The sequence below is a fragment of the Eulemur rufifrons genome, chromosome 29 (assembly GCF_041146395.1).
Source record: "Eulemur rufifrons isolate Redbay chromosome 29, OSU_ERuf_1, whole genome shotgun sequence".
NCBI classification, from domain to species: domain Eukaryota; kingdom Metazoa; phylum Chordata; class Mammalia; order Primates; family Lemuridae; genus Eulemur; species Eulemur rufifrons.
Window position 1 is genome coordinate 15,133,096 of NC_091011.1, and position 13,991 is coordinate 15,147,086.

The window sequence follows — 13,991 nt, forward strand, 5'->3', positions numbered from 1 at the left end:
CAAAAAGTATATATCATTTTTATAATTGGAAAAGTACAGGCCAGGCACGGTGGCTCATGCCTGTAATCCTAGCACTCTGGGAGGCTGAAGCGGGAGGATCGCTCGAGGTCAGGAGTTCGAGACCAGCCTGAGCAAGAGCAAGACCCCATCTCTACTAAAAAAATGGAAAGAAATTAGCTGGACAACTAAATATATATAGGAAAAATTAGCTGGGCATGGTGGCACATGCCTGTAGTCCTGACTACTAGGGAGGCTGAGGCAGAAGGATCGCTTAAGCCCAGGAGTTTAAGGTTGCTGTGAGCTAGGCTGATGCCACAGCACTCTAGCCAGGGCAAAAAGAGCGAGACTCTGTCCCCCAAAACAAAAAAAGAAAAGTACAAAGATGCAAATTCTAATGACATTAAAATTTTATTTACTCATTTTAAAGCAAACTTTTAGTCTTTGTGTCTGGAAAACAATATTCATGCTCTCTTACATTTTTCTCCATACAAAAGTAATTTGTCAGCAATTTTATTATTTTCAGTGAAAACTTTTATAAGTGTGAGTTAATATTTGTGTCATACCTGGGTAAAGAATATTAGTCTACAAAGAAGTAAACATGTATAAGACATTTCACCTGTGCTTGACTACCAGGCACGTTTAGAAATGAAAAGAAGATAAAATTTTACTGAAGCAGTGGAATTTGACTCTCAGAAACTCTTGAAAACAAGCTGCTTCTAAATTTTGCTTTTTCAATGATACAGTTGCTTAAATGATGGTGAAATTATCTACTTGTTCAATGCAGGCTTAACCCTATCAATGAGTGAGCTAATCACATTCTAGAGATGCATTTACTTTTCCACTACCAGTAGTCTTCAACATGAAACAGCTAACAACAGGTACTTCAGGGAAACTGAGACAATATAAAATGTTTCAAGAAATATTAAGGTAAAGCTTATGCTTGAAGTATACATACAATCATTTCTGTACATAGAAATTATTAGATATATTCTCCTAAGAAGTGTTTTACATGAAAAACAGGTATGTTTTTAATCTCTGTATTTACTCATTTGTAGCCTGAAAGTAAACACAAGGTTTCTGGAGCAGAGATCAGAGTTATTATTATTTAAATCAAGAAATGCACCGTTTCCCCACACCTCATACTCCATCCATACACGAAGCAATGAGAACCAGTTGATTAGGCTTGAACATTACAGGGTTTGAATCACAGGAGAAACCCGAAATTTTGAATCTGGAAGTTTGTGCAGAGTAACTGCCCAGCTGCCACCTTCCTCTGAGAAAGGGAGAGAAAGCTAATCTACCTAAGGTAAGCAAATTCTCCTTGGGGGGAAAAAAGGGAAAGGCCCTTGGGTTCTTATCCTTTGGAATGTAAATAAATGTCTCTAGGGGAAGATAAGATAAGCATCACTGGGTTTATAATCCTCAGAATGTCTCCAAAGCTCTGGGTTTTACATCTCTTTAAAATATAGACACATAGCTCCAGGAAGTTCTCTATTCAGTCATCTTTTAACTTCCAAGAGTTGTTCTTTAACCCCCAGTTTCTATTATAGTTTTCTTTGCTAAGAAAGCCCTGACAATGCAGAAACATGTAATATTTACTTCTTAATGACACATAGTAAAACTAACCAAGGTATTTCTATTTGTAGCACTGGTTAATAACTGACACCTACCTAAATAGTGGCTTTCAAACCCTTTCTGCAAAGCCTTGGGAATTCCTCACAGGTGCCCCAGAAGCCTCTGGGGGAGGAAGGTAAAAGTAGGGGTACAAAGTGAGCATGGTTCTGGGACCCCAATTCATTCTTCAAATACAGGTTTTCTGCTCTTATATATAGGGGGCTTCTATGTGTGGTTTTTGAAGACAAGGCTCTATGAAACAACCACAAAACTTTGAAATCCACTGAAGAAAGAAACATCAAAAAATCTTAACCTAAATAAATAAAAATTCTCAGCTTTATAGAAACTGTGAAGAAATGTGAACCTGAAGGAGTCTTTCAAAATGGATCCTGAGTGGCCCAAATATAAAATAGAACCAACGGCCATTTGCTGATCAGAGGTCACACATGTACTCCAAGTGCCCCCAAAATCCAGACCTTTTTTACTTTGAGACTTTAAGAGCTTACCTGAACCAATCAGAGCTCATCTGCCTCAGCCAATCAGAGCTCAGCTGTATGGACCAATCAAACTCAACTGCATCAACAAATCAGAACTACACAAGTTCTAATCCTTCATTTGCATAATCAGACTGGATTGACTTGGGTGGGAACTTTTGCTGTAAAATCCGATCCCTCCCTTTGTTTTCTGGAACACACCTTCGTCTCCGTGGTCTGTAAACTGTTCAATGGAATAAGGTCTCCTTCCTCGAAATTCGTTTTAAGAGAACTTTTGTTCACAAAACAGACAAGGTTCCATTTGTATTTATACTTAAATTTCCTTGGCTTGGTATCCTTACTTGCATTAATGTAGCGCTTCTAAAACACATGCCACCAAAAAATTAACCAATTATTACAGAGGCTCCTCAAGAGGCTTATGGGTGCTCAGAATGTTTCTTGATGTTCTGTCTGTGATGTCCTCTGTATGCAGTGTCGTTGGAGACAGGCCCTGGCCACTGATAGCATCTTTCATAAAGGTACTGCCTTATCCAGGATCCTGTCTTCTAATGCTGGTCCTCCCTAAACAGGGCTGCAATTCTCTTTTTATGGGAACTATATGTATACTGCTCAGGAAAATAAGATGTGCCCTTTGCCCTTAGTTCGTAGGACAGCCACCATACATTCACATTCATCATCCCACTTCTTTACTTTTCTACCTCCATATAACCCAACATAAAATTTCCTCCCTTTCCCCTCATCTCTCTTCCCCTAAACTCACAATCATACAAATAAATTCAATATATGTAAATGTTTGGGGACCTCAGGGCCACCAGTTCAGATAGCGAGACTGCAATTCCCAGGCCTAAGCCTAGGAAGACCCTACCTACATTTATAAAAATGCAATATTTAAGGTTATACCTACTAATTTCTAAATCTAAAATTTAAGCTACACAGTACCACTTTTAAAATTTTACATGCTTATTGATGTTTTCCAAAGGATGGGCTGATTGTGAATTCATATTTCCTAAGAAAAAAATGCCAGAGATTCAGGAAGACTGAGTTCTGGCTCCCTTTGCTTATTATGTGAATTTAAGCAAGTAACTTAACTTCTCTTGATCAATTTCTCAACTATAAAAAGGAAAATGCCTAGTCTGTAAAGTGATCCAAGTGGAATCTGGAGTTTTCATATAACTGTTAAGAATACTCTCTCCATCAGTCTTCATCTATACATGTAAATGTGATGAGAGGCACATAGTCCGGCATAATCCACCTGTCAGAAATTGTCCATTGTATTTCTTCCCCTCACCCATTTCTAATGCCAATTCATATGTGTAGAAAGTAGTGAGACATAACTACAGGGAAGCACATTCTGGGAGTGTAAGCCAAGTAAAAAGACAATTTACAGTACTTTACTCAGCAGGCTAAGACTCAATTATGCATATCTTTTGCCAGTTATAAAAAAAATTAAGGCCTGGCACAGTGGCTTAATGCTCGTAATCTCAGCACTTTAGGATCCTGAGGTGAGAGGATCACTTGAGGCCAGGAGTTTGAGGTTACAGTGAGCTATGATCACACCAATGCACTCCAGCCTGGGCAACAGAGTGAGACCCTGTCTCTAAAAAATAAATAAATAAAATACTTTTAAAAATACAAATTTAAAAATAAAGGTAATTTTGGTCCCCATCACCCTCACCCTTCTCCACTCTCCCCAAAATCGACTGCTTGATCTAAAAGGTGAAAATCACTGACCTATATATGATTATATGACCCATTCTTTCTTTTTTTTTTTTTTAAGTCAGTACAGATTCTTATTTTTACTTTAAAAAAAAAAATCAAGGGTACACATTGGAATTGAACTACTATGTTTTTTCTTCTTTCTAAAGATGTGATATACATATTTTCTGATACATAATATTCTACCAAACATTGCATTAAACCAAAGCAGACAGATCACCAGCAAAGCTGTTTACTACCTCCTACTCATGCTCAGCTAGACTGGTGGAACACCATCTCGGTAGGAGAGATTTTGACAGGAAGAAATTAGAAGTCCCTACCTACCCCAACAGAAAACCTAACAAACTGGTTTATACAGAAAGGATTTTTGGCAAACATGCACAAAGACATTTACCATGCTATTAAGAACAGGGTATCTTTTAGTCAGTTTCCAGCACACAGCAGACATTCATCAGCGCCCAGTAAAATAAGAATGAATGCCAACACAGAAAGCATTTTTGCCTTCATAGCACAAACAGCTAAGCACACAGCATATAATACTTTGATCTTTGAGTGGGTAATCATGGAAGTTCCAAGATCATATCCACTAGGTTAGCCTGAGTATTTCATCTATAAAAATATTTTTTCAAAAATAATGCTTAAGAGACTTCTAGGATAAGTGGGACTACATCAGGACCAGCCGAAGACACGGTGACACAAGGACTGCAAATGTTAAGACGAGAGAATTGATTTCAGGTAAAGGACATCTCTTTCAGTTGATTACTACAGCTAGGACAAGCTGTGATCACAGGAGATTCGGAAATCTCAAGACGGGCAGCTGGCGTGAACAGCGCTCTAGGTAAATACTCAAAAACCCCAATGAGGTTGAAGGACTGAAATTCTGACTCGTGTGAAAAAGAGCTGTGAGTGCACAAAAAAAAATTCATGCAGAGTCTACTGGGACAAATGGGGTTCGTCATGGTGGGTTATTCCACACTATTGACACACCAACATGTATGCTGGAGAAGGGGCCCCCCAAGTGGAATGCCTGACCATGGGCTTGCTCCAGAGCCTGACTCAGAAGCACCTGAGTGAGGGATCTCACGGGGGAGGGTTTAATGAATACAAGAAGTTGTTTCAGGAGAACCAGGTCCAGGAGGGTTGGGTCATTTTGTCTTTGACCCATCAATACTTAACATGAATGCAGGACGGAGTCAGTCCTTCTAAGTAAGATGTATTCCTCTGTCGTCATCAGCTGAGCCTTTTGGCCTCTTGGACCAGTGACATCCAGAATGATCCCATTCATTGGCTGCATGTAGAATCTAGTGCCGTAGATTGTTCTGGGAAGTTGGCATAGAAGATGATTTGCACAATGAAGTCACCACTAAACCACTGCTTAAGTCCAGTCCCTGGCCTTCTTTTTCTGTAACGTTGTTGTGAAAGCCGCCATGTTGAATCCAGGAATCCGCTCTAGCAGCTGTTCTTCAATATACTTTTCTACCAGAGAAATGTATTCATTAAAAACAGGTGTGTAGGTGAGTTTATTCTCTTCTGTGTCTTCAAATTCCTGGTAGTACTTGTCCATGAAATTTCTCTGTAGTATCTGGAACTCGTCATCCATGATAATGTCCTCTAAATAGCCAACCACAGCATCAAATTCTGCATCAGAGGCGGAGGAAAAGGACAGCGCGAAGCTCTCTTCTTCTAAGGCGTCCATCGTCACCGCGGCCGCCGCCCCCATCTGCACGGGCGAGCAGGCCAGGTGGGCTCCTACCCCGCCCGCAGCCCGGGGCCAGGCCCAGCCTCGGCTCTGCTCTTCAAGGTCCCAGCCCGCATCCAGGGCACGGCGGTCAGCCGGCCGGGAGGGACGTCGCCGCCCCGGCCGCGGCCCGTTCACCGCCCTGCCGGGTCAGCGCCTGCGCGCGAGGCCCAACCCCAGGCTCCCCGGCTGCGGCCACGTGCGAGCCGGGCCTCTACGCCCAGCCAGGCCGCTCCGCGCGCCGCCGCCGCCCTTATGACCCATTCTTTCATTCAATACGTATTTGAGTGGCCAATTACCAGGCATTAAATTAAGCACCAAAGACAATGTCCAGAAAAGTGAATTTTTGGCCTGGGCTGATCTACTGTATACATTATAATAAAGTGGGCCTTCAGGCCTTAATAGTATCACTAAGCCTTGAGGGCATTATCCTGCCTTGATGAACTCTACAACTTGTGTCTACAGGACTAAAGAAACATGGCGAATAAATTCCCCCAAAATAAACCAAAAAAAAAAAAAAAAAAGCCTGTGTGTTTTTCTCTCCATTCATCAAGGAGGAGAAAAGCTGAGAAGATACCACACTCTTCAAGTTGACATGTCACATAACATGTCAAAGAGACACAGTGAGGAGTAGCAGCTACAGGAGGGTACACAGACTGAATGAAAAGCATACATCCAGGCTACCCATTAGGCTATGATTTCATGAGTCCTAAAGTTCTTTAGGATTCTGTATTCTACAAGTTGATTTCAAGAGTCATAGTGGATTGCCATTCCCAAATTCTGAGGGAGTAAATAAAGAGAGTTCTGTAAAACTGTAGTAAATCTAAATTTCATCTTCTAAATAAAATTCTGGGACAGGCATGTTTCGTTATGAGGTGTCATCATTCTTGAACTATCACACTTCTTTTTATGACAAAAGTTTGTAAAACAATCAGGATTTTAAGAGCTTTGGCCACATTTTGCTCTTCTGAAAATCCGTATCTCTGCTTCCTAACCTCCTCCCCAACCTGCTTCCATTTAACAAGAACTGCAAGGAAGGGGGTAAAGTCCGGCATTTGCCAGCATAGCCTTCTTCCCCAAATTGTTCGAAGCAGAAGGCTAAAATCCTTTCTGAAATGCGGCTGGCGTGCATTTTTATTATTTCAACTTGCGAGACGAGAGGGTAGGGGTAAAGGAGAGAGGCCAGGCGCAAACCAAGTGCGACCGTGCAGGGGCCGGACCCCGCAGCGGAGAGCCCTTGGCCCCGGCGCCGGGCAGGGCGACCCCCGGGCCGCTGAAGACCCAGGGAGAGGCCGGCAACAGGGCCACGGAGGGAAGGGACGGGGAGGCGGGAAAGGCCAAAGGGCGAGCTACGAGGACAGCAGACTTCATGAAAGCACGGGCGCTCGCCTCAGGGTGCCCCCACGAGGAAAGCTGGGGCTGGGCTCCCTTTCGCCACGCAGACCGAATCTCGGAGGGTACCTGACTGCGGGTGGCTTGTCCACAGCCCCCTCCCGCCACCCCGGCCGGAGAGGAGGCCGGTTCTCCGCAGAGCCGCCACCCTCGCCAGCGTCGCCAGCATCGCGCGCCTGTCAGCTTGTCTCGGTCCGGGTGTGAAGGGTAAATCCCGCGCAGCGCCACCCGCAGCCACTAGGGGAGCCCGCGAACACCTCAGATCCAGCCCCCGCCCCACGATGGGCGGGGCGGAACACTTCCAGGGTCACGCCACCCGTAGGGCCGACGTCTCGCTTTTCCGTCCGACCCAGACCCGCCAGATTGGAAAGGTCGTTGGTGCGGTTGTCCTCGGCCTTGCCTTTATCCCTTTTCTTCTTCCTTCCTTCACTTAAATCCACTCAATCTCTCAACTTAATTCAGTAACCCATCTATTCCGCCGCTCCTTGCGGAACATTTGTGACGCCGGAACCAATGTGCCAGACGGCGCCGGCCGCCAGAGGACTGTTTTGGTAAAGGACTACCAGTTCTTTACGAAGGGTCAGTCGGTAATAGTTCCGGTGGGAGAACGCGGCATTGAGTCCTTTGACTTCGCCTCCGGCTCCTGCTATGCAGCGTCAGAATTTTCGGCCCCCGACTCCTCCTTGCCCCGGCCCGGGTGTAGGAGGTTGGGGTAGCGGGAACAGCTTCCGGGGTACCCCAGGCGGAGGCGGACCACGGCCGCCCTCCCCTCGGGACGGGTACGGGAGTCCGCACCACACGCCGCCGTACGGGCCCCGGTCTAGGCCCTACGGGAGCAGCCACTCTCCGAGACACAGCGGCAGCTTCCCCGGGGGCCGGTTCGGGTCTCCGTCCCCTGGCGGCTACCCTGGCTGCTACTCCAAGTCCCCCGCGGGGTCTCAGCAGCATTTCGGCTACTCCCCAGGGCAGCAGCAGACCTACCCCCAGGTAATAATAGCCAGCGTTTGCCGAGCTCTTACTGTATGGCAGGCATGGTACTAATATTCCCTTTACGTGGATTATCTTGTTTAATCCTCTATGAGGTGAGATACTATTGCTAGTCCTGTTTTGCAGACGAGTAAACTGAGGCTTAGAGAAGTTAAGTAACTTTCTGAAGATTAGCCTAAAAAAGTGCCGGAACCATACGTTCTGTTCTAGAGCTTTTAACCAGTGCACTGCCACTCACAGATTTTTCTAATTCTCCATTTCCTCTTCTTTGCCAGGGGCCTTGCCAATTTGTCTCAGTAAATTATTCTGAGCGAGCCCCTGGGCTCTGAGGGGGGGGGGGGAGTGAATGAGTCCCCAGGATAGCACTTACCTAGGTTAAAGGCTGGGGCCATCTTTCTACAGTTACACCTTTTTCTTCTTACCTTTATCTTTTTTACGAGCTACATTGGTTTCTGCTCCAGGTTCTCTCAAGGGAAAATCAAGTGGTAGTAGAAGCTTCCCATTTCTCTCAGTGACAGTGAATACAAGAGACAGGGAGTATTTCTGGTGTGTCTAGGATTGCTGTGGTTTACGACTTCGATCTGCTCGATAGTTTTCCAACTTTGTGTATTCTCCAACACTACTGCCTTTTAGCCTGGAGCTAAGGAGTGAGGAAAATTTTCATAAGATATAGAAACCTTAAAATTTTTCTCCTGAAAAAAGTGGAAATGTCGAGAGAAAATTGAATACAAATTTATTTCACCACTACTTGATTTCATCACCACGTATATTTAATAACTGCAAAGTTGCTACATTAGAAACCTAAAAGTATTTGTGATGACAATGGTCATGGAATTATTAACAAATAAGTATACTAAATTGATTTAAATACTCTTTTTTAAAAACAAAAACACTAGATTAAAGGAACCATGGACTTTGCAATTGAGCATATTTAGGTTCAAGTCATAACTTTTAACCAGGAATGTGATCCCACTGGCCTTTAGTTAAAGGAAAAAGTACCAATTATCTCTACTAAATGTTTTTTTAACTGATGGTTTTTTTTCTAAAGGGTTCTCCAAGGACATCTACACCATTTGGATCAGGGCGTGGTAGAGAAAAAAGAATGTCTAATGAGTTGGAAAGTTATTTCAAGCCTTCAATGCTTGAAGACCCTTGGGCTGGCCTAGAACCAGTATCTGTAGTGGATATAAGCCAACAATACAGCAATACTCAAACATTCACAGGCAAAAAAGGAAGATACTTTTGTTAACATTTCTGAAATTCAACTGGAAGCTTCATGTGTCAGGAACATCTTGGACAAAACTTGTATTAATAAGTTGAACCCAAAGATGATGACTTTGATTGAATAATTAGGGTCTTTTTGGTATTTTTTTATCATATCAAGTATTATTGGTTAATTAGAGAAGAAGGTAGTTTTTGCAGTATTTAGCTCTCTGGAAGTGCCTATTACATTTTGAAGATTTACAGTTTCCATATATTTAACATTCCTTGTTATGTAATGGACATTTGTCTTTTAATGTTTTTCTAATGTTTTAAAATAAAACATTTTGTCTTTCTAGCTATATTGTGGTTTTGTGGTATGATAAAAAAAAGCAGAACTATTAAAATACTGTTTTGTAATCACATAGAAGTCATAGGGAAGTGTTTTACAAACTAGTTTTGAAAATGAAATAGATAAACTATTTGAGTGGTAGACAGTTCTATATTTGTTCATATAACAGAAAGTTATAATTGATATTCTTTATAACCATTGTCTACATGCATATTTTATCTAATACTTCTGTAAAAACACATTAAAACTTGAAGTCCCAGAAACCCACTTAAGCATAAGTTTATGCTCATTTAACTGGAAAAGGCAGGGATAGACCATGAATAGCTAGATCAAAGTGTTCTGTCTGAATTTCTCTACTCTTTATCTCTCAGCATTGTAGAGTCATTTTCTCTTGAGGCCAAAGAAGATGGCAACCAGCAGTCTCAAATCACTTCCATTACCAAAAGGACATCTCAACTCCATCAATCCCAGAGAAGACAGATTGACCATACTTAGTTCATGTTTTTGTATTCTTGAACCAATTAACTGTGACCAAAGCAGTGAGACCTAATTAGCTTGAATTATAAACCCACTTCCTATAATGAGACAGAGTTCTGTGATCTTTAGCCTCACTAGGCTTACCTGGAATAGAAAAATGGTTTTCCAAAGGAAGGGATGATATGTATATATACCTATAGTAAGGGAGAAAAATACGAAAGAATTTTTTCACGAACTATGTAAACAAAAGTCTTATACAATGAAAACTCTAGGTATCTTGAGATCACAGAAGTAAGATAGAGCTAGTTAAAATTTTGTTTTCAACATTTTCAGAAATACTTAAAAATGAAATGGTCCCACCACCTATTTGAGCCATACCCAGTTCTATCTATTTATTCAATCTCTCACAGAAGCAAAGAAAATAAGAATGGAAGGATTTTAGATTAACAAAAGCTCCATGATAGCTAGGATTTTGGAAATTCTGTTTCTACCAATCACTACCTGGGCAAGTTCACTTCTCTATGCCTCAATTTTCTCATATGTAAAATGAGGAAATTCATAGTACCTGTGTCATAGAGGTATTGTGTTTGAGGATTAAATGGGTTTATATGTGTGAAACTCATAGGCCAGGGCCTGGCACATAGTAAGCACTCAATAAGTGATAGCTATGACTCTCTGTCTCATTTACCCCTATGTCTTAACAGTTTTTAGAGTAGTGCCTGCAAAATAGTAGGTACTTAATAAATATTTGATGAATGAATACTGGAAATTTTGATTATAACTACTGTATTGCTCTGCCTACTCTCCTGTATATAAAAGATAACTTAGTAATTTTTCCCCAGTATTTTAACAGAAAAGCCCTTTTTCCCTAACATCTTGTCTTTCCAGATGTGTTGAGGTCATGATGTATGATGAAAATATCTTAGTAATTTTTCCCCAGTATTTTAACAGAAAAGCCCTTTTTCCCTAACATCTTGTCTTTCCAGATGTGTTGAGGTCGTGATGTATGATGAAAATATCTTTAGGAAATAGCACTTGAAAGTAATTATTAAGCCATCTCTTAAAGATCACTGGCAAAGATGAAAAAGGAAGTTAGGATTTTGTGCCAATGTATTTATATCATATTTGGAGGACATTCAAATTTCCACTCTTCTAATGGTTTATGTACATTTTATTTCACTGTTTAAGTATATAATACAAAACAAAGGTAAAATTTCTTTCTTGCTAAGTTTACCAGCATCTACTTCCAGAGGTCTAGCTTTTTCTGACTTTTAAGAGAAAACATTTTTTGTCCTCAGGAAAGGTACATAAACTATTGGTAGTATATTCAGTTATCAAAATTCTTGTGGCATTAATAATCTGGTTTGTTTCTATTATTCTGTTTTTGTTTAACTGAATGAAAGGAATTGATTCTTTAAAATGGAAAGTGATTGTTTTTTTAGTGTTCCAGAATACACTTTTTACCTCCAAAGAAATGCTGAATAACTTTTTTGAAAAATTTATACTTAAGTATACATCTTAAAAACTCAAGATAATTAAAGACCAGGAGTATAGTCAATAGTAGGGTCTTCACTCAAGGGATCCATACTCCAGGGAGTATTCAGCTTTCCTAGGAACCTGCAGGCATGTGTAGTTTTAAGGGGATGTAAATTTAGATCCTTGATTCCTATATGAACTCTTTGTTAATATTGATCTACCTAAGAACATGTCCTTGATCAAGGGATCATGCCAATTCTCCTTTTCCCTTCTGCCTTTTCATACTCGCCCTTCTCCCGTTTTACAAAAGAAACTTTTGGCAAGTTGTACTTTCTAAAAATGACCCCGATATTTCAAGTCTCCCAGACTTCCAGAACCTTGCCACTACCTGCATCAAGATGTGGAGTTACGTCCCTTCGCTTTGAACCTGAGCAGACTTTTATCACTGTCCTAATTAAGGGAATATGATGGCAGTTAATGTATTTTCATTATGGGTGAAGTGTGGCATTAGAAATGGGTTATATTGGGCCATGTGAAGATGTCCAAAATTCAGGTGTATCATCAAGTTGGGAGATAACAATGATGACAGTGTTTGTTTAATGGCCTTGCCTTTTTTGTCTCCTGACTATTCAAAAAACCTTTTCTCCTGTGGGTAAATTATGTAAAGGAAAGCAAAGAGCATGAAAATAACATGAAGGGAAAGGCACCTCATTTTTAGGCAACAAGTAAATGGTAAGGCTCTTTGCCTCTTCTAAGAATTAGAATATTAAAGGTATAAATGCATGATTAATTTTGGTGAATCTGCTGTGAAACAAGCTTTATATTTCTACCATTCTCAATGACAAAGAACCTGATGAACATGTCTTAATTCCTGTCTCAGTAGCATAATTTGCATGATTTCAAAGAGGAAGAAGTTAAAAGTTCCATATTTACTTCTGGCATACTAAAATTATAACTTCAAATTAAAAGAACATGTTTTAGAGGTAAGTTGATGGTTTTATATTTTCTGGAACATTTTTCAGATTCTTAGGAGAAACAGTTTCATTAACCTTTGCCAGTATATTACTAGGTTTTATAAATCCATATTGGTTTACCTAGGCCAAAGTCTCCTGCTGTTATAACTCAACCATTTTTCTGCTGCTTTCATTCCTATTATGTACTTCAATTTAAATTAACAGAAATATATTGTGGTTTTTACTGTAAATAAGGCATAATACTCATCCGTATACTTTGTATAAGCCTTGAACTTACTAGTGACTCATTTTATCTTCCTTTTTTGCTCTTCATTTCCAGTTTATCATCTAAGATGCTGTTCTTATAAGATTCACTATTATATGCCATGTAGTAAAAACACTGCCAGTTAAACTATGATATGCCATCAATTATAAGATGCATTTTAATTCCAGAGATGTTAAAATATGTCTTAGTTTGATGAAATTTTATATATAATACTCTTAAAAGCAGAACATATATGTAGGTATAGGAGTAAATATTCCCAAAATGTAGTCTAGGACATAGTGGATTTAACTAGAAAATCAGCTTTACTTAATTAGGGTTAATTCTTCTCAGATATTTATATTCTGTTCTAATTCATAAAAGCATACTTATTTTTCTGTCATAAAATTTCTAATCTATATATAAATAATAATTATCTTAAAGAAATCTGTAAAATTTCTAATTTTATGGTAATGTTTTTACTGAGTTTTGCCTAACTTTAAGCTCTGTAAGTAAGATGACTTTTAAGTGAAAGGGTTATAGAAAAATCTTGGTAAAGCTTTTTGGTTAACTTCCCAAGGAATTCAGAAGGAGCATGACTTGAACAATAGGGCCTTCAGTGGGAGTGGGCCTTCTTTGCTTTCAACAAAACTTAAATTGTTAACTAAATGATCGTTCAAAATAATTTGGTGATATATCAGTTTGTGACTTTTGACATATAAATTGGAAGGAGTTCAAGAATTGAGTGGCATCACTGTAACAAAATCTTCAACATCTATAGTTTTATAACCATTGGAAACAGATTGTTTTAAATTTTCAAAAAATGTTTACTTTGATAAATAGGATTTTATATATTTTGAGAAACAGATGTGTGATAAGGTATAAGTAAAAGACTTTTAGCCATATGCATTATATTACATTGAAATTAAATTACATGGGAAAAGTATAATGTAAATACAGGTTAGGAATAAAAGAAAAACTGCAGGCTGGGTGCAGTGGTTCATGCCTGTAATCCCAGTACTTTGGGAGGTCGAGGCCAGAGGATCACTTGAGGCCATGAGTACAAGACCAGCTTGGGCAACATAGCATGACCCCCATCTCTACAAAAAAAAATTTTTTTAGATTAGCTAGGGCTGGGCACAGTGGCTCAGGCCTGTAATCCTAGCACTCTGGGAGGCCGAGGCGGGTGGATTGTTTGAGCTCAGGAGTTCGAGACCAGCCTGAGCAAGAGCGAGACCCCGTCTCTACTAAAAATAGAAAGAAATTATATGGACAGCTAATAATATATATAGAAAAATTAGCCTGGCATGGTGGCGCATGCCTGTAGTCC

At 40.2% G+C, this 13,991-nt stretch overlaps 2 protein-coding genes and 1 pseudogene across 5 annotated transcripts in view; 1 reads left to right on the plus strand and 2 right to left on the minus strand.

Moving 5' to 3' along the window:
• SUGCT (succinyl-CoA:glutarate-CoA transferase) overlaps window positions 1-7,137 on the minus strand; it is a 676,753-nt gene extending 669,616 nt beyond the window's left edge. For 2 of the 4 annotated variants that reach the window (XM_069461618.1, XM_069461617.1), the window contains exon 1: window positions 7,024-7,137. In XM_069461618.1, the coding sequence (XP_069317719.1) occupies window positions 7,024-7,123 (100 nt within the window). In that variant the 5' untranslated portion in view covers window positions 7,124-7,137. The remainder of the gene's footprint in view (window positions 1-7,023) is intronic. The other 2 variants (XM_069461616.1, XM_069461615.1) reach the window with 1 other exon arrangement.
• Window positions 4,534-5,520, minus strand: LOC138377299 (ADP-ribosylation factor-like protein 2-binding protein pseudogene; annotated as a pseudogene).
• A 175-nt stretch (window positions 7,138-7,312) lies between the features above and the next one.
• On the plus strand, window positions 7,313-9,379 carry MPLKIP (M-phase specific PLK1 interacting protein). Its single transcript, XM_069462170.1, has 2 exons — window positions 7,313-7,941; window positions 8,990-9,379. The coding sequence occupies exons 1-2, from the start codon at window positions 7,603-7,605 to the stop codon at window positions 9,188-9,190; spliced, it is 540 nt and encodes a 179-aa protein (XP_069318271.1). The 5' UTR covers window positions 7,313-7,602; the 3' UTR covers window positions 9,191-9,379.
• Window positions 9,380-13,991: the final 4,612 nt, after the last annotated feature.

Bases quoted from the DNA above. Each gene is read 5' to 3' on its own strand.
- MPLKIP (XM_069462170.1), top strand. From the start codon at position 7,603: ATGCAGCGTCAGAATTTTCGGCCCCCGACTCCTCCTTGCCCCGGCCCG. The intron at 7,942-8,989 runs GTAATAATAGCC...TTTTTTCTAAAG, and splicing joins AGCAGCAGACCTACCCCCAG to GGTTCTCCAAGGACATCTAC.